This window comes from Cydia strobilella, chromosome 1 (genome assembly GCF_947568885.1).
Source record: "Cydia strobilella chromosome 1, ilCydStro3.1, whole genome shotgun sequence".
Taxonomy (NCBI): Eukaryota; Metazoa; Arthropoda; class Insecta; order Lepidoptera; family Tortricidae; genus Cydia; species Cydia strobilella.
The window spans coordinates 20,666,201-20,685,439 of record NC_086041.1 but is presented as its reverse complement, the minus strand read 5'-3'; the positions used below and the strand labels follow the sequence as shown (position 1 = coordinate 20,685,439).

The window sequence follows — 19,239 nt, the reverse complement described above, 5'->3', positions numbered from 1 at the left end:
CGAGGAACCGTTGGAACTCCTCAAATGTGAAAGGCATACATGTAGTAATTTTTGTATTTTCATCAACAAATACAACATTTGCATTAAAAAAAGTGACATTTGATGAAGTGGAACTGCTGATGATGATCAGAATGGACCCGGACCAAACTCTGACCCAAACTTGGACCCGGACAGCCGGACACGGACCCGGACTCGGATCCGGACCCAGATTCGGACCCGGAAATGCTACTAGAAAAGTGGGTTAGGTTGGTGGGTGGGTTTTGAACTGCGATTCTCACAGAACAGAACTGCTATCAGAAAAGTAGGTTAGGTTAGGTTAGAGCTGTGACCCTTACAGAAAAGAAATGCTATTAGAAAAGTAGGTTAGGTTCGGTTAGAACTGCGACCCTTACAAAAACGAAATGCTACTAGAAAAGTGGGTTGTTTTACCTCCTTTTCTACATAATTAGGCAAAATATGCTGTCTTTTTCATTTCATTATCTGGAATCTAAGAGTGCACCATCAATACTCTATGTCGTTTAAATCACGTCAAAATTTTGAATAAGGGGAAAAAAAATATTGATTTTTGGAGTGTAGTTTTATTTAGTGGTACCTAATTTTAAAATATTTTATCTGGACTACAGTCCTCTAGCGTATCCATCTGTCAACTTTACTTCAAGTTCCGCCTCCATGGGAGAGGGAGATAAATTAGGGGTGAATTAGCCGCTTACTGACACAGACCGAATTCCACGCAGGCGAAGCCGCGAGCACAGCTAGTTAGCTAATAAGTTACTTGGTCAATCTAAGGGAGATAAATTTTAATATTAAGTAAGGATGCCCACAACACTTAATTTAAACATATTCGTCTATCCGTCCGTAGCTTAGCCCAGTTATTTTCAAGTCAATCAAGTTCTGAGTAAATTGCAAATGGATTTCAAGTGACAACGCTTAATGTTAAATATAACATATTTTATTTGAAAAAGCCACAAATCCTAACTCGTGTTATTTTCTCATTGACATTCACTGTGACAATAGAATAACCTGTGTAACATCATCAATAAAATGGTTAGACTCAACGAGCGGTCATCCTTGAGTATCATTGTGGTTGGTGTAAATTGAATAAAAGGCTAGCTTGAAACTCAAATGATGTAAGCGCCGGTTAAAGGAAACAGTACCGTAAATGTAACTTGTGTAGATTGATTACATATTGACTAAATTGTATGTTGTAACATTTTGATGTGGAAGGCCAGGTGCAAGGACTGTTATAAAGCTTGGACTTGATGTCGATTGTCACATCCAGTCCTAATGGAGCAATCATCCGATACTTTTCCTCAAAATGAGGGGTCCGAAAAGATGTTCAGGTAAATTACATGTAGCCTATTGAAAGCGTTCTAAATAAGGGGTAGAGCCTTGCATTAAATAAGGGTCGGCTGGTTTTTTTATATGTAAATAATAACAAAATGCTCTTGTTAAGTTCGTTTACTATTAAAAACATGCAGGGTGGTCCAAACCTCGACGTCATAATTGTTTTTTCTTCCTCTCGTGGTGGGCTATCAGAATATATCCCATGTATGTTAGCCGATTTATCGTAGTTTTCGAGTTATATTTTTTTACTTTTGTTAAGAAATTCTGGAGTGAAGCAATTCATTTATTAAAAAAAAAATAGTTTTTTTAAATGTTTCTTTTTGTAACATAATCCGTTATAAACGACGCAGTTACTAGAAACATCAGCATCCTCACTTGGCTGGGAGTTGGAAAAACAAAAGACAAAAGTCAAAGTTTTACGTTCAAGCATGTCAAGCTCAGATTTTGCACTGAAATAATGAAATACAAGCGATTTCAAGGACTTTTGGTTATTTTAGAAACTGCTAGACCCTAAGTTGTTTTTAAAGGGCACGTATTTAACCGGTCAACTAATTAATCGGATTTCAGTAGCATACAAAAATTTAAAATAGGTACTAAAATTAACAGTCTGGCAACCATAAACATTTTCATGTAAAATGTTGCCATGACGAAACCATAAGGCTCGCACTGTCAAAAAGTTATCAGATCTCTTGTAGAGCCAAGCTTCTAACTCTACAAGCCTTAACTTCACAAACTATACACCTTAGTCAAAATATGTGACTTGGCCGTTTGCTGAGGTAGGAAACATTATGCCTCTAAAAAAGCGATGGCTCGATGTCGTGAAAGCAGATATGAGCGTAAACGGGCTCATACGAGAGGACGCCCAGGATCGCGCAAAGTGGGGAAAGGCAAGTAGGAAAGCGAACCCTGGCAATGGCCGGGATAACGCTATAGGTAGAAGAAGAAACCAAAAAAGTACAGTGATCCTTTCTGAATTTCATTAATAAAAAATGTAAATGTAAATCGCTGTCGCGGAAATTTCCACCCTTGTTTGAAACTTGCTTTGCAAATCATGTTTACCCAGGTATCATGTTTACCCAGTGCAGCCTAAACGACGTAATTCTAATAAAAGAAAACATATAAAGCAAACACAAACATCCGGAGTGTGTGTCGCAGCCAATTACCCAGCCCCAGTAAAACACTTGAGAGAAAAACTTCCTCCATAAACAGTGCATGCTGTATTAGTTTTCATTTTTCTATTTTTTTATGCTTTGGCGTCACAACAGAGATGCAGGTTATATATTTATTCTTAGCAATATACCAGGGCAAGTGATGCCAAAATAAGGTCAGATGACGACTAAGTTAATTTACTAAGTACTCACTATACTCAGTTAATTTACCGTACTCGGTTGTGTCAAGAGCTCCATAGAGAAAAGTACCTAAGTAATTTTAATCTGGTCTACATATCTGCCGTGCTAACAACAAATGCAGTAATCACATTCGAAAAGTCGTGCAATTGGTCATCTTACGTATCTTTGAACAAGTTATTTATTTAAACGCTGAATTTCGTGCAAGTTGTACTGCACTTACGATAAGCAGGGCAGAATTATATGATGCCCTAATTCCAACAATTAAATTTCGTACAAAAAAAAGACTTCTGCATACTGCCTTCACAAAGCCACAAGCAAAGTCTGACTTGATTTAACTCTGATGCTTATTAGTGCTTGTGTCGTGATTCGAATTTATTTAGAGCTTATAGCTGAAATAATCCTTGCTAAATGTAGTAGAATAGGACTGGTACCTATTTGATTTGATATATGTATATAGCAAGGATTATTCTTAAGCTACATTAACTTTAAATAGATTGAAATCAAAAAGGATTAGGTACCACTTATAATACGCTGAACTGTATTTATTGGTTGTTTATTGTAGGTTAGACTACTATTTGTACTTTCCACTTGTACTTTCAAAACTGAACTATATGGATGTTGTAACTGGGCCTAGACTTCTAGCTATAACAAAAAGACTCATACAACGTGTTCAAAATGCCTGTGCTCGCTTCTGTTTTAATATTCCGTTGAGAGCCCACGTCACTCCGTTTCTTAATAGTCATAAGATTCTCAAGATGCAGCACCGACGTAAACTTCATTTGGCTTGTTTGCTCTTCGGAGTTCTGAAGTATAAAACCCCTGCATATCTTTTTAACAAGTTGTCTTGCATTAGGCTCCGCAACCGCCGTAATTGTGGGATTCAATTGTTGACGCCACGCCACGCTTCGGCAGCCTTCCGGGGCAGCTATCGCTATACGGCCACAAAATGTTGGAATAACGTGCCGCCGCCAATGAGGAAGCTGCAAAGTATTGATAGTTTTAAAAAGAAGCTTAAACAGTATATGCTTAACCACCAACATAGCCAGGAAACCTTCTTACACGAGCTGCCTGTAGTTTTTTTGCTTTTACTTACCACTTAGATTACGTTCCCTCTGCATTGCCATGGCACATTACTTTAAAAACTTTGTTCTCGCCCACTTGCAACTGTCTGTAAGCACTTAAGCAGTCTAATTTTGATTGATACAGTATTGCTTTTGTTCTAATCAAAGAGTTCTGATAAAATCGACCTGTCTTAGCTTTCATTTTAGTTTAGTTTGCGTATCTGCCGCATGGCGCCAGTTATAATCTTAGGCATAATGTACGGCCAAGTTCGGCATAAAGTTCGGCCGAATATAGCAGCTGTACGTAATAATAGTGTCTGTTGTAATATGTATTTTTAACTTATCTCTGTCTCTGTCTATTGTATTTTATATTTTATATTAATTTTGTTGTTTTTCTTGTTACCTGTCGTGATTGTTTCACCGGATGGTCTCACCGGAAGATCAGCGCTGGAAGTCGCCAGCAACATGCTGAGGTGAGACCATTTCGTGGCACTTTTTCTTTTTATTTATATTTCTCTGTTTTGTATAACTTTCTATTTGTGTGTGCTAACGAATAAATTATTTCTATTCTATTCTATTTTTTATGTTTTAAGTTCTACGAACAAAAACAATAAACAAAAACAATAGCAAAATGTTTTTGTTTTTTACCAGAATAATTAAGGAACAGAATAATTTAGAAAACCGTTAGGCATTTTGCTCTTAGAGAGTAATTTGAATTATGGACAAATATCATCATCTTCCTCGCGTTATCCCGGCATTTTGCACCGGCTCATGGGAGCCTGGGGTCCACTTGACAACTAATCCTAAGAATTGAGCGACTGCCATCTGACCTTCCAACCCAGAGGGGGAACTAGGCCTCGCTAGAATTAGTCCGATTTCTTGACGATGTTTTCCTTCACCGAAAAGCGACTGGTAAATATCAAATGATATTTCGTACAAAAAGTTCCGAAAAACTCATTGGTACGAGCCGGGGTTTGAACCCGCGACCTCCGGATTGAAAGTCGCACGCTCTTACCGCTAGGCCACCAGCGCTTACGAAATATAAAATTATGGACGAATATAAATTACAGATTCATTAAAAAGAGGGTCCCTGAATATTAATTCGTTATTTAATTAAAAAGTACCTAATAATGCGACGACTACGAGTACGACTACAAGTAGGTACTATTTTATTATTGATGGAGGTTTAATGGGTGTTTACCCCTAACTAAGGCCCAGTGGGACGGTTTTATGGAATAAGCTAAATCTTGCAATGAAGATCATCCGACAATACTTGTAACTCCGGACATGGAATATAAAAACGTGCAACCAAAAAAAACTGCAGAAATCCTCTTTCGAAAAAATAATAATTGTATATACAACATGTATTGCTTCTGATATTACAGTTCTTTTCATTCTTGAGTAATCTTGCACATCATAACTAATAAGGCTACAATAAATGAGTACGTTCAAAATATTTAGATCAGTACGGTTTTTACTCACTATTAGTTTTAGTCGCTTTTGGCGACATGATATTTGGCGATAATAGTGAGTAAAAACCGTACTGATCTAAATATTTTGAAATATGTCTCACGATAGTTTAAGTGCGATTAAATGAGTACGTTTTTAAAATAACCTAAGTTGTTACGCAAACCTATTTCTATGTAGACCTTTAATTAATGTAATCTTTTGCTTTAATAAAGTGAAACAAGATTATTTGAAATGTGTAATATTCATACCGTCTCTGGTTATCATAGGTAGCAATTTATGACATAGTTGCTCACATAGATACAGAATACACAAACTGACTTTAATAGAGTTACGAACCCGATCTCCGAAACGGTTTAATGTACTTACTTGAGGTACCTGTCCTACATGGCCCTGTTTGTGACAGGCATTACGGGGCAATTTTGTTTACAGCCCACATAAAGGAATGTCTTTTTATCACAGCTCAGCTTTACTACACGAAAGTATAGTGGAGCCGCGACAAAAATATAAAAGGGGCGTTTGCGATTTCATGTACACAAAAACTAAACTATGTAGAACTAAATTAAAACTAAATTTAATCTAAAAACGGCCACTTTTTGTAAATTAGAACCACGTAAGACTTATTAAATTAAACTAATACGTAAACACGATCTTAATAAAATTGATTGTTGAAATTTAAACGGGACTTTTTTTGTGTGTACATACTTTTAATATTAAATTTGGCGTTTCGAATGTGATATTATTCTTTGTCACAGGCGATATATTGTTTTGGTTTGTTTGGGTAAATCAAAATAACCAGAACGAAGTACACATATTTAGAGGTATATAACTATGTATATATTTTTGAATGAATTGTGAGTTCAAACAACACGACTCTTTATGTGGCCTCCGAGTATTCAAATATATTTTCAGTTTCGGGCACGTAACGTTTAATTGCTCGTATGCTTTCATATGAAACAGCATGACAATAAAACTCCGTGCACATGTAATATGAGAGATGCAATTTGAGAGAATTGTGTCCTGTTATTTGAAATACAAAATTAAACTGAAGAGGAAAAACAACCAATTGAAGACTTATTTCCACTTTTAATTTTGTAAAATGCACAATTCCTGGGATTGAGAAAACTCGGATTACACGCATTTAGGACCAAATGATGGTAATAAAATAATTTCCATCTTGCTGGGAATTAATTTTCAAAACGCTTTTTTTTCATCTAATTCGATTGGCGTATTTTTCACGTCTTTTTTTTATAACTCGATTAGCAGACGGTTTTGCTCAGTACAAAATTATTATAATAGCTCCTTAAAAAAACGTTTAAGTTTGCAACTGAATCAATTATCAATGCTAGTTTATATTATAGTTAATCAGAACTAATTTATTTCAGAAAAACAGTGTTCTATTCCGTTTTAAGTTTGAGTGTTAAGGCATCAATTATATCTGAATCGGTAAATAGGTACATAACGAATATATTTTTATATTTAATGATGTGATGGGTCTACCGCGATATAAATTCATTATGTTTACCTCAAATCCGATGTTTCTCTCGCGAAAGACTGACGTCCCAGCAAAGTGACAAAGGAGATTGGTAAACAACACTAAACTACCCTAATTGGTTTATATTAAATGTGCTATTTTCTATAAAAAGGGACCTTATTGTCGATGGCGCTTACGCCATTATAAACGATGCTCCGATATAAATACAATGACGCGCGACGCTGTGCGGCGTAAGCGCCATCGACAATAAGGTCCCTTTTCATAGAAAATGCCCCAAATGTTCGTGGTAAACCAATAAAATGAAACTACCCATTTTTGTTTAATGTTCATTGTCTACGGCACGGCACACAACAAGTAATATTCACGCACTGGTCCGAAGATGCTGCTGGTGCTGTGGTTTCAGCACTTGAATCACTGGTCTCCAAGCTGAAGATAATTTTGGAATTAAGGTAAAAATAATGAATTTATATTGCGGAGATTGCGGTAGACCCTTAAATATTATAATATAATTATGTACAAAACGGGAAGAGTTTGAAGTGTTTTATTGATTCATGAAATAAAACTATGAAAACGGATTATATCGCGTATATTGAATTTATAAAACATCCCGACGTTTCGAACTCTTTACAGCGTTCGTGGTCAACGGGTGACTGAGGAAAAATTACAAAATGCAAAAATACCCACTTTTGTTGCCGGTCCCATATTGGGATACCCTCCTACAATTTAGGAGGGAATTAAATCTTCTCGGGTCCGTGGTGTAGGGTTGGAGCCGGCATAGTTTTTTATCGCGTATATATATATATCTTTACTTTAAAAATAATTATAGTGTATAACTAGCCTTATGAACCGATTTTGCATGTACAACCAGCCTTAAAGTTTGTAGTCTATGATTGTTCATTATTTTAGTATGTGGGTATTTTTGCATTTTGTAATTTTTCCTCAGTCACCCGTTGACCACGAACGCTGTAAAGAGTTCGAAACGTCGGGATGTTTTATAAATTCAATATACGCGATATAATCCGTTTTCATAGTTTTATTTCATGAGTAACTATCGCGGTAACCGAAGACAATATTATGTTTTATTGATTATTTTTTTCGCATTTGAAATAAAATAAAAATTTTACGTTAAATAATAATAAAACACAATTTCACAAAAGGTACCTACATACTTGCAAAAACAGTGACAACACCAAAATTATTCCTAATGTTTGGAGTGTGCAAATGCATCTTATTAATATATGTAAACCTACTTAACGCTGTAGAATGGTAATTTATTCAAAAACCATTAAGCGTTAACAAATTCCCATATTTAAACTGTAGCATTTTTCAGCACGCCACCGGAATGGGCCAGACTGGGACGAAATCCGTTTTATTGCTATCTCTTCTACATGGCTTCCTCTTCCTCATTGGTACGTATGTGTGACACTGGCATTACCATGAATAATCATGAATTATGAGTGTTATCGGTATGTGAGTAACCATTGCTACCAAGCGGGTGTAGAGGCTAGGGGGAGCGGGATAATACATAATCTGTTTGGCCTTTTGTTTTTAGATGGTACACGGGTAATACTGAGAATTCATCTTTGAATGAATAATTACTACGTCCTCTGTTAAATTACTTTGTCTTTAATTATGTTAAGTATTTATTTGAAAAACGCTATTTCAGATCATTGAAAAGTGATGGTATTTAATTAATCACATTGGATATAAAGTGAGTAGTTATGCTAGCGACTACTAATCACATCTTTTGTTACTACTGCCAGATTTATTTTTCTTAATTAATGGTTAATTTACAATAAGTATTTGATAACTATGTTTATCTTTATCTATACACATATCATAAAGCTTGTATGATGCGTTCAAAAACGCCAGCATAAAGATACTGATTTGTAAAAAAAGTTTTTATTTACCGCCATTTGACGTTCAGTTTATCTTGTGGAAAAAAAATTTTTGGTTTGTTGTTTATAAAGTAACTGTCACACCACTTTTGTGTAAAATGAGCGATCGATTATCGATCCATCAATCAGTGTATAATGAGCGAGCGATGTTTCGCAAACGCTACCTGATATCCGCGACAGAGCAATGCTGCAATTAGACCGCGGGTCAGGCGCAAATTTCGTCAGTCATCGCCTCCCGGGCGAAAACTCGTTTAACGGCTATGTATGATGAACCCTCGTGAACGTCAGCTGCCGCTCCGTTGGTAGGTTGAGGAATGGCAGCCACCGAATCGCGTAACTCGGTCTTTCCACCGCGATACAACCGGCTGACGATTTGTTTTATTAACATTAGCATCTAAACTATCATCTGACAAAGTATCAAACGGGAGGCGATGACGCCGATGTCTAAAAATAATTTTCTTTTTTTAGATATTCATGTGACCAGCTGACGGTATTTCCAGAGCGATACAATCGGCTGACGATTTTGTTTATTCACAATAGCATCTAAACTATCATCTGACAAAGTATCAAGCGGGAGGCCATGACTACATTTTTTTATAGACTTTATTTGCTGCCATTCCTCAACCCACAAACGGAGCGGCAGCTCACGTTCACGAGGGTTCATCATACATAGCCGTTAACCACTATACGAGTTTTCGCCCGGGAGGCGATTGGTCATGGAAATCTGTTCCTGGCCCGCGGTCTAAATCTGCAATGCCGGTCAAAACATGCGGCTCCTGAACACATAAGAGAGAGCTTACCTATATTATGTGTGTAGATGAAGCAGTGCATGTAGCTGTACATAATTAGGCATTAAAACACGCGTAACCCTATTATGAAACTCACTCCGTTCGTTTTTCATTATGTAGTAGTCACATAATAAACTACTATTCATAAGTAGTTTTAGTAATTAATTTTACTTCAAATAAATATTTTAAAAATGTCATTAATATATTATAACCTTTAATAATGTACCTCCATTATAGACACAAAAAAAAAATTTTAAACAATATAAGTTTTAAAATTTTCAAATAAAATATATTTTTTTATAAAAAATTAAATTAAAGCTTATCCCCTAAAATATTAAATTTAACCTTTAAAAATTTTTTTAATTAAATTTTTAATTAAACTAATTTAAAATTAAATTTTTTTCTAAAAAAACTAGAGAAATTGACTTGGTTATTGTATATTCACTTATGTAAAATTTTACTTTGTCAGCAACAAGACTTGCATTTTTGTACGTGTTACGTTTTTGATGTTTTTCTTTCTTTGTGCAATTCTCATTATGAAAAAAATATATTTTTTGGGTCACTTAATAGTTGAGGAATATTTTATTAATAATTTATGACTGATCTCTAAAATGTTTTCAAGTGACGGTAGACAACACCTAGGAAATACGTACAGATTAATTGTGTCTGTCTAGTAATTGTGTCCGACGGACAAATCAGACACTATATTTATGGCGCTGTTTGCAGACACATCTCAATCTGTGTTTATTTTTATCCATACATTGACAGATTTGTTCGACAGGCACATATAGATCTGATAGATACATTTCTACTTATATCCCTAATAGTTGTATTAGTGTTACAATTATCGGTATAGGATACAATTTATTTATTTAACAATGTCTATTCATTAAATATTTTGTATCCTATCTTGTTCCCATCAATATAATATTTTATTAAGCTTAATATTATTAAGCTTTAGTCGAAAGATTATCCTAGTTTCGTACAGGTACACCTAATCGAACGTTCCAGACGAGACGCACGAACATCAAAAGGCGAAATATTTGTAACAGGAAACGAAAGAAAATCCTAAACGTAAAAGCACATTATTAACTGTTAACCCAGGCAATAAAGGCGTTCTTTCTTGCTCCGTTGCCAAATAAATGTACGCTAACAGTTCGTCCCAACGAAATGACATTCGTTCTCGTAAATCATAAATACGGGATTCTTTGTATACATCTTGTTATGTGTATATATATTTATTCATATTCGGTCGGCTGCTTTTGAATGACTGGGGTGAAGCAGGCTGTACCATAAGATGCGATGTAGTAGCTGGCTTTTGTCTCCTGAAAGACCCCCTTCAAAGTGAGCCATTAATTTTTAAAAGAGGCGGTTTTAGTTCAGTCATTAGGTACGAGCTTTACGACTTTAAACCTTAACGTGATGTGAGGCTTAATATTGTTTTAAGTTGTGTGGTGTTGTTTTAAGTTCGTTATTAATTTAGTGTGACGATTAAATGTTAGGTATAGGCTTAGCAATTGCTTAGAATTAATTTTATAGAGCTTAATCTAAGTATCTGTTTTAACTTCGCTGTTATAAGATGAATGTGTAGTTATAGTCAGATTGGTCAGCATAAACGCCAAATTTCTATGAAAAAATTACCTTTATTCTGGTACTCATACACTTTTTCACTTCAAATTCGATGCATTAGCTTGCGCTGAATATATTAGCAATTTCAAAACTACAATACTTATAATAAATTTGACTCATCCTCCTAACTCATGGATGGATGGGTTTGTTTTCATTGGTCTCATTATCATGATATTTCTGAAATGTCTACTAAGCATACAGAAAACATCTTTATAATATTAATGCGTAAATATGTACAGAATTGTAACCTTCACGTAAGTAATATAAAAACAAATTTTAATAATTGTTACTACCTGTTACCAAAACGTGTTCCCCGAGAAGTAAAAGGATATAAAAGTGTAGATCGTATTATTATTATTAAGGGGCTGTCAACACCCAATATCCTTGAAATTAATGTTACTTAAACAGTTTATAAGAAAAACTAGTTACATATTTGTTTTAGAAAAGAAAAAAAGTAAATATTCATTATATTTCAAAGACCGTGGCCGTACTCGATACATGATTGATAGAAATCCGCCCGCTAGAAAATAATAGCAAAGATTGGTCTTAAAATCACCATTAAACGGTTCTGTCTTTATTTTTTTGAGTTATGGGTCTGCAATAAAAATAACAATTTCAAAACATTTACATAACGAGTAATTTTACACAAATAATCCACATTTTTTTTATTCCAATAGTTTCTTATTATTCCCTTGCCCAGGCCCCGGAACATGCGACAGTGCTATCTCATTTACTCCGATACTAATAGACAGTGTGCGCGTTTTAGGTAATGACAACCTCTTAATTACCATTAACATAATATTATATTCAACAGCTGACTCCGGGACAGATCCCTCGACAGATAACACTACAGTGGACATATCTTCTCAACGCTTTCGGGCAGAGTTTCTGCAAGAATGGCAAGGATCTGCTGATGCTCCTTACTTCGATCCTAGCACTCCAAGAAACATAACTGGACTAGTTGGACATCCCGTCAGATTATTGTGCCGAGTCAAGAATTTGCAGAACAGGACCGTGAGTAAATATTTGGTAAAATAATGAGTCGTGCGTACTTATAATGTGTTCCTAATAATGTGTTGCAAGGTTGCCTCACGTACCCAATATTTTACAGGAAGGAATAGCGTTCATATTTAACATGAAGCATGAACTCAAAATATGTAAAGTGGAGTAGAATAATATTTTTAAATGACGATTATTTTGCAGTGTGCAATGCTACCATCATTAATGTCAAATTTCTATGAAAATGTAACGTTTATAATGTCACTCCCTCACTTTGTTCTGTTCAAGTCGGTGCAAAGTTAGCTCAGACAGAATCTTACTGTAGGAACGTTTGTTAAACTTAGATATTTATCACAATTTAAAACCAACATATTACACAACAACAATTGGCTTCAAAATCTTCTTTTCTCCAGCATAATCTCTGTAGACTAACGCAGCGTACTACGTAGGCGAACAACACGCGAATGCAAAGCGAAGCGATGCGGCGCGGGGTGAACCAATCGTTGCGAACGCGAACGCCGTGGGCCCGCCGCGCAACGCCGCGCCGCGCCGCTTCGCGTTCGCGAGTTGTTCGCTTACGTAAGACGCAGCGTAAGACCACAAAAATAGCCATAGTTAATACCTTCATCTTATATATAATTTTATTATTTATTAATTAATCACCTTATATTAAAGGATCTAGTCTTTTTGTACTTGACTCTGCCCTTTAAGCCCAATGTGTCTGAGTGTCGTTATAACAAAACATTTTTATCCACCATTTTACCATATTTATAAACCGGCTCAGTTGCTGCAAAATATAATCATCTGAAACATGCCTATGATTTTGTCGCGTGTATAATAGTTTCATGCATAAAGTTATTCAATTATTTTAAATTAACAATTAAAAAGCCGCCAAGCTGAAGTGGGACTGGGCGGGACACGTTTGCCGTATGCCGGATGATTTGTGGGCTAAAATAACAACCAATTGGGTCCCACATTAAACCCGGGGTCGCGGCAAACCTCGACGGCGTTGGCGAGATGACCTTGACGCCTTTGACAGGAACTGGTGGGAGACGGGTCAAGATCGGGATACGTGGAAAGGGGGGAGGGAGGCCTTTGCCCAGCAGTGTGACACTCTAGGCTCATATAAATAAAAACATATTTTTAAGTAGATAGATGCAATATATTACAATGTCGTTAACTTTCTTCTGTAAATATTTAAATAAATATTTTTTTTATCTAAATATTATTCTCATTATCTGTGATAATTAAGGTTATTTTAATTGTATCAATTTGTACAAATATACGAATGTAATGTAATCTACATGACAAAAAACCTCGGGTTAGTAATATATAGTATCGTTTCTTCTTCTGTTTCAAACATTTAGGTATAATAAGGTATAAGGTTATACCTACCTTTGTGTTTTCAAACAGCACTCAGAATGTCCAATCAGGCGTTGGAGAGGAACCGGTAATCTAATTTGTGGATTTCGATTAAGTCGGTTGACCCTCCTTTACCGTTGCATTGATCTTTTTGTATGTTTCACGTTAAACCACGTTATCCACAATTTAGTGCGATTCAACCCCACCAAGACACAAGTTTGCGCGTTTACCGCTAAGAAAACCCCATTTACTGTGGTCCCACAGTTCAAAGGCACAGCCCTTACCATGTCAGGGAGTATTGGGATTAGTGATGGGCAGCGGTAACATTCCCGCTACCAGTAAGTTTCCATTTGGGAATGTTACTAGTAAGTTACCAATGTTACCAGTAACATTCCCAAAAGCCGGTAACATACGAAACTGATGATAGTGATGACTTATATGAGATAAAATAAGGTTCAAAACTTATTTTTTTAGTACAACTTACTCAAAAATATGTCCCATAGTTCTTAATTCGCTGGCATAAGAGCTATGGGATCAATTTTATAAATTTGGTATACAGATAGTGAGCACCGGGGAAGGACATAGAATACTTTTTTATCCCACTCACCCCTTAAGGGGATGGAAAGGGGAGTTGACACTTGTATGGGGAATCAATAACCGCTGAACCGATTTGGTAGCAGTGGTTGATTTAGTTTGGTATGGAGATAATTTGGGTCCTGGGGCAGGACATAGGATAGATATTCGCGGGCTTGGTTTCCGCAACTCGACGTCTTACTATTGCGCCTATTTTGCGTGAGGGACATAGGATAGGTTTTACCCTAGAAATCAACCCTAAAGGGGGTGAAAAGGGGAGTGGAAATTTGTATGGAACCCAATAAAACCGATTTAGATGAAATTTGATATGGAGATAGTCTTAATTGTTTGGGAGGGTGTAGAGTAGTTTTTATTCCCGAAGTCATCCTGTTCTCTTCTCCACTCTTTTAACACTCACTCAAAGTGCCGCTGGTAATGTATGATGGAGGCAGCTCAAGACCTGGAACACCTGGAGTGCTCCTGGGTGCAACGGGTCAGGGGTAACAATCGCTCAACGTGCTGCTTGTAGTATATGATGGATAAAGCTCAAGACAATGTGGAGTGCTACTGGGAGCAAAGGGTCAGGGGTAACACTCGCTCAACGTGACGCTGGTTGTATATGATGAGGAAAGCTCAAGACCTGGAACACCTGGAGTGCTGCTGGGTGCAACGGATCAGGGGTAACACTCGCTCAACGTACCGCTGGTAGTGTATTATGGGAAAAGCTCAAGATCTGGAACACCTGGAGTGCTGCTGGGTACAAAAGGTCAGGGGTAACACTCGCTCAACGTGTCGTTGGTAGTGTATGATGGAGATAGCTCAAGACCTGGAACACCTGGAGTGCTGCTGGATGTACCTGATGAGGGTAAAACTCCTTTAATCTGATGTTGGTAGAGTATGCTGTAGGCAGGTTAAGTTCTCCAAGACCTGGAACACCTGGAGGTCTGCCAGATGAAGCAGGCGTCTGACCAGAGCTACCACACGCTTAACGTGCAGTAGATACTGTTTGCTGTAATCAGGTTGAATTTTCCAAGACGTAGAACACCTGGAGGTGACTTCCCATGGGTCACTCGGTGCCTGCAAGACTTTGGTGACCAAGTTTCTGCTGGAGACGCTGCTGATCTCCCACCAGGGGGCTACCACAAGCTAAATGTTCAGCGGGTAAAATTTAGGTAGTAAAAAGGGGTGGAAGTTTGTATGGGGAAACAATAAATCTAGCTGATTGTTTAAAAATAAGCTACCCAAATTACTAATTCCACGCAGACGAAGTCGCGGGCAAAAGCTAGTATTTTATATATAAACTACTACTACTACTCTAATTTCAAATTTGATTAATTAATATAAAATCGAAATTCCAACAACTCAAAAATGACGTTTGTCACTTGGAACGTTATACAAAACTTGCTTTGTCCCGCGGCTTCGCCTGCGTGATTTAAGAATCTATGTCGTTTTGTCTAATGTACAGGTTGCGGGGGAGGCAGGGGAAGGAGAAAATATGGTTTTATAACTACTTACAAAAGATGGTTTATATGGAATATGGTTCGTAGGTAGAATACATATATATGTACTTACGATGTTTTGCATTTTACTTAGAATGGAAACCTAAACTTATAAGAAGCAAACAGACAACCACCTTCTTGTAGCACCTTGAATGTACTCATTACGGATGCAGGAAGTTTCCCGATGACGTACTCCTTCCACCCCGTCCGTTCCGCCGCGCCGCCCGCACTCGCCTAGGTACCGATTGACGATGATCGAGATGGCACCAAATCAAATTTAAAAATCTATTAGGATACCTATATCTATAGTCTTTATACCTCAAAACCAAAATTAGAACCCTTATAGGATCACGTGTGGCTGTCTGTCGGTCCGTCTGTTACAACCGATTTGCTCCGAAACTACTGGACCGTTTGAATTGCAATTTGGCACAAATACGAGTACTTTCAAGAATTTTCATGAGCACATTATTCAATTTCAAAATCGATGCCATTTTCGTAATTAACGTCCCAAAAAACCATAAAAACGACACCCATATTGATATTTAGACATTTCAACCCCATTGCACCCCAACAGGGGAGATGGTTTTTCACGTTCGTCACGTTGGATTTTAAAATCGTTCTTGTTTTCCTAATTAGCAACCCGATAAACCATAAAAACAATACCCATGTTGATTTTCAGACTTTGTCACCACATTTCCCCCTAATAGGGGGGAATTTGCAAAAAAACCTGTAACACGTGTTTATTCATTTATCGTTAGGAATACTCCTGTGAAGTTTCGAATATAATAGTCTAACTAATCTTGTTTCCCCATACAATCTTTGAACCCCCATTTAACCCCCTTGGGGGGTGAATTTTGAAAAAATCATTTCTTAGGGCACCCCTAGACCTTATAAGAAACCTACGTGCCAAATTTGGAATCTCTAGAATCAGCGGTTTGGGTTGTGTGTTGATATGTCAGTCAGGCAGTCAGTCAGTCAGTCAGTTTCTTCTTTTATATATTTAGATGTTGATTGGTTTATTCTAATAATTAAACTGATTTATACACATATTTTCTTTTACTTTATTTCCAGTCTTCACTTTTAATCATTATTTCCAGATAGTAATGTTCCCAGTAACTTTGGAAAAATACCTGGTAATATTGGGAATGTTACCGGTAACATTGGGAATTTACTCTCTCAGAGATTCCTTAACTGTTTTATGACTGTAAATAATAGCATTATTATTTTATTAAGTATTTAACACGAAAAAAGCATATACAATTCTAATAATTTTTTCAAAGTTACTCAATGTTACCGATCTGGGTAATGTTACTGGTAGCATTACCGGGAATATTCCCACTTTTGAGTAAGTTACTGGTAACGACCCATCACTAATTGGGATCCTCGGTGTCGACATCTCCAGTGACGTCCAATTCCGTAGTCACCTGGAAGGGAAGGTTGATCTGGCATCCAAAAAACTCGGTGTGCTCAATAAAGCACGGCGATACTTTACTCCGGGGCAAAGACTGCTGCTATATAAATCGCAAGTCAGACCCCATATGGAGTACTGCTGTCACCTTTGGGCAGGAGCACCTGGATGCCAGCTTGGACCCTTCGACTCAGTCCAAAGTCACGCTGTACGAATCGTCGACGATCCCAAACTCACAAGCGGTATTGAACCTTTAAGTCTAAGGAGAGACTTCGCCTCCTTATGCGTGTTCTACCGCTTGTACAATGGGCTGTGCTCTGAAGAATTGTTTGACATGATGCCAACGGCCGCTTTCTATCACCGCACCGATCGCCATCGGCAGGGTGTTCATCCTCACACCCTAGCACCTAAATGGTCGCGTACTGTGCGGTTTAAGAGGAATTTCCTCCCGCGTACGCTTCGACTGTAGAATGAGCTCCCTGCCGAGGTTTTCTCGAGGGGCTACAGTATGGGGTTCTTCAGAAAAGGAGTGTACAGGTTTTTAAAGGGTCGGCAACGCGCGTGTAATATCTCCGGTGTTGCAGGCGTCCATAGGTTACGGTAACTGCTTACCATCAGGCGGGCCGTATGCTTGATTGCCACCGACGTGGTATAAAAAAAACCATCGCTATAAAAAGTTACTTTGATATGTACAAGCAATTCCAAACTTATAACATAATAAAAATATTTTTTGTAGATAGGTACGATTTTGCTTAAGTAATGGTCCTATCCTATTCTTAGAATCTCATGAGGAAACTCTTTATGGAGTTATTAATGTAGTTTTTCTCCATCTTAAATGAAACTTCTGAGTGCTGCAATTCATATCTATTTTAGGAATTTTGACAAATCAGCTGAAGTAAGATTTCTGATGTAAATAAGGGCATTCCACCGACCGTATAGATTATGTAAGAGAACTTATTCAAGTTCAACCATTAGTAGTTTTTAACCGACTTCTAAAAAGAAGGTTATCAATGTATATAGTTGCAGATTGATCTCATTTCCGCCAAAATCCAGTTTTGATGATGGGGTCCACGTGAAATTGAGGGAAATCCAGACATCTTATAGTACATGACTATATATAAGGATTATTGTAGTTTCATGAATATAAAATTTAACAGCATTTGCATTCAAAAAGTGCCATTTGATGAAGTTGAACTAAAATTCCAATGTAGAATTTATATTTGTATGATAAAATAATTAATTTCTCTGGTTATTTTACGTAATAAATGAAATCATAAAATCTATTGATAAATCTATGGATAATGAGGGGTATTTAAAGTTGCGTGCTTAAGAAGCTCAAACTAGAACTAGTACCTACTCATTATATACTTTTCATAGCGATCGTTTCACGGAAGTGCGCACTTAAGCATCACCATTGATAGCACGTAGACCAGTAAAGTGCCTCATCACGTCCCATTTAATATAATCCCAAATGAAACCCAGGACGTAATGGGTATTTTTCTGACAGGACAATTTTATACAGGTTTCTACTGACCGATTTTAAACTCTTATCTATTAATTAAAGTTGACTGTTTATGGATTTTAACTGGAAAAATTGTATTTCACAATAAAATATTAATCAAAACTCACAATCATCCTTAACATACAACTTGAATACAAAACTAAACCTGACTACGATTAAAATAACTAAAGTTAAAAATTAAAAATACCGAACTAAAAATTTATTTAATGATCCTTACGCAGGCAGCGTTCATTTTAAATTGTTAAGTGATAAAGGATTTGTAACCTTTAATGGTACGGGGCTCATTTCATAAGTAAATAAATCGTGTAAGAATTCTGAGAAATAAGTAAAATACAGGATCAATATTGTACTAAAATGAGGCCGAGACCTTATTAAAATGGGTTTAACAGTAAAATTATTTCAACTCACCAGGGTTGCTTTTGTTATGCTTCGATTCCCATTATTATAAAATCAAATGTTTTTTAATGTAGTAACGAACTGGTACTGACTTGCGAATTATTTAATGAAACATCAAACAAACATCAAACACTTATTCAGCAAATTGGCCGCAAGGGCACTTTTACATGTCATATTTTTACAGGCAATAAAATTACAAAATACAATTACAAAATAATATGGAATCAATGAAATATTAGATATTTTGTAAGACATGTTTCCAGTCTCTAAATGTCGAATTACACAAAAAAGACTGTAATAAAAAATATACAAACAACAGACAAATACTATTTAAATTGTTTAAGGATATAAAAGTCTAAGTGAGAAAAAGTATACATAATAAAAAAACGATGACGGGACGAGTAGCTAATATAATAGTGAAACTAGGTGAAACGTGACTACGAACGTAA

General features: G+C 36.6%; 1 protein-coding gene across 2 annotated transcripts in view; it reads left to right on the top strand.

Moving 5' to 3' along the window:
* Positions 1-19,239, top strand: part of LOC134746388 (uncharacterized) — a 37,756-nt gene that overhangs the window by 9,173 nt on the left and 9,344 nt on the right. For both annotated transcript variants that reach the window (XM_063680767.1, XM_063680759.1), the window contains 2 exons: positions 8,047-8,125; positions 11,846-12,045. In XM_063680767.1, coding sequence (XP_063536837.1) covers positions 8,059-8,125; positions 11,846-12,045 — 267 coding nt within the window. In that variant the 5' untranslated portion in view covers positions 8,047-8,058. The remainder of the gene's footprint in view (positions 1-8,046; positions 8,126-11,845; positions 12,046-19,239) is intronic.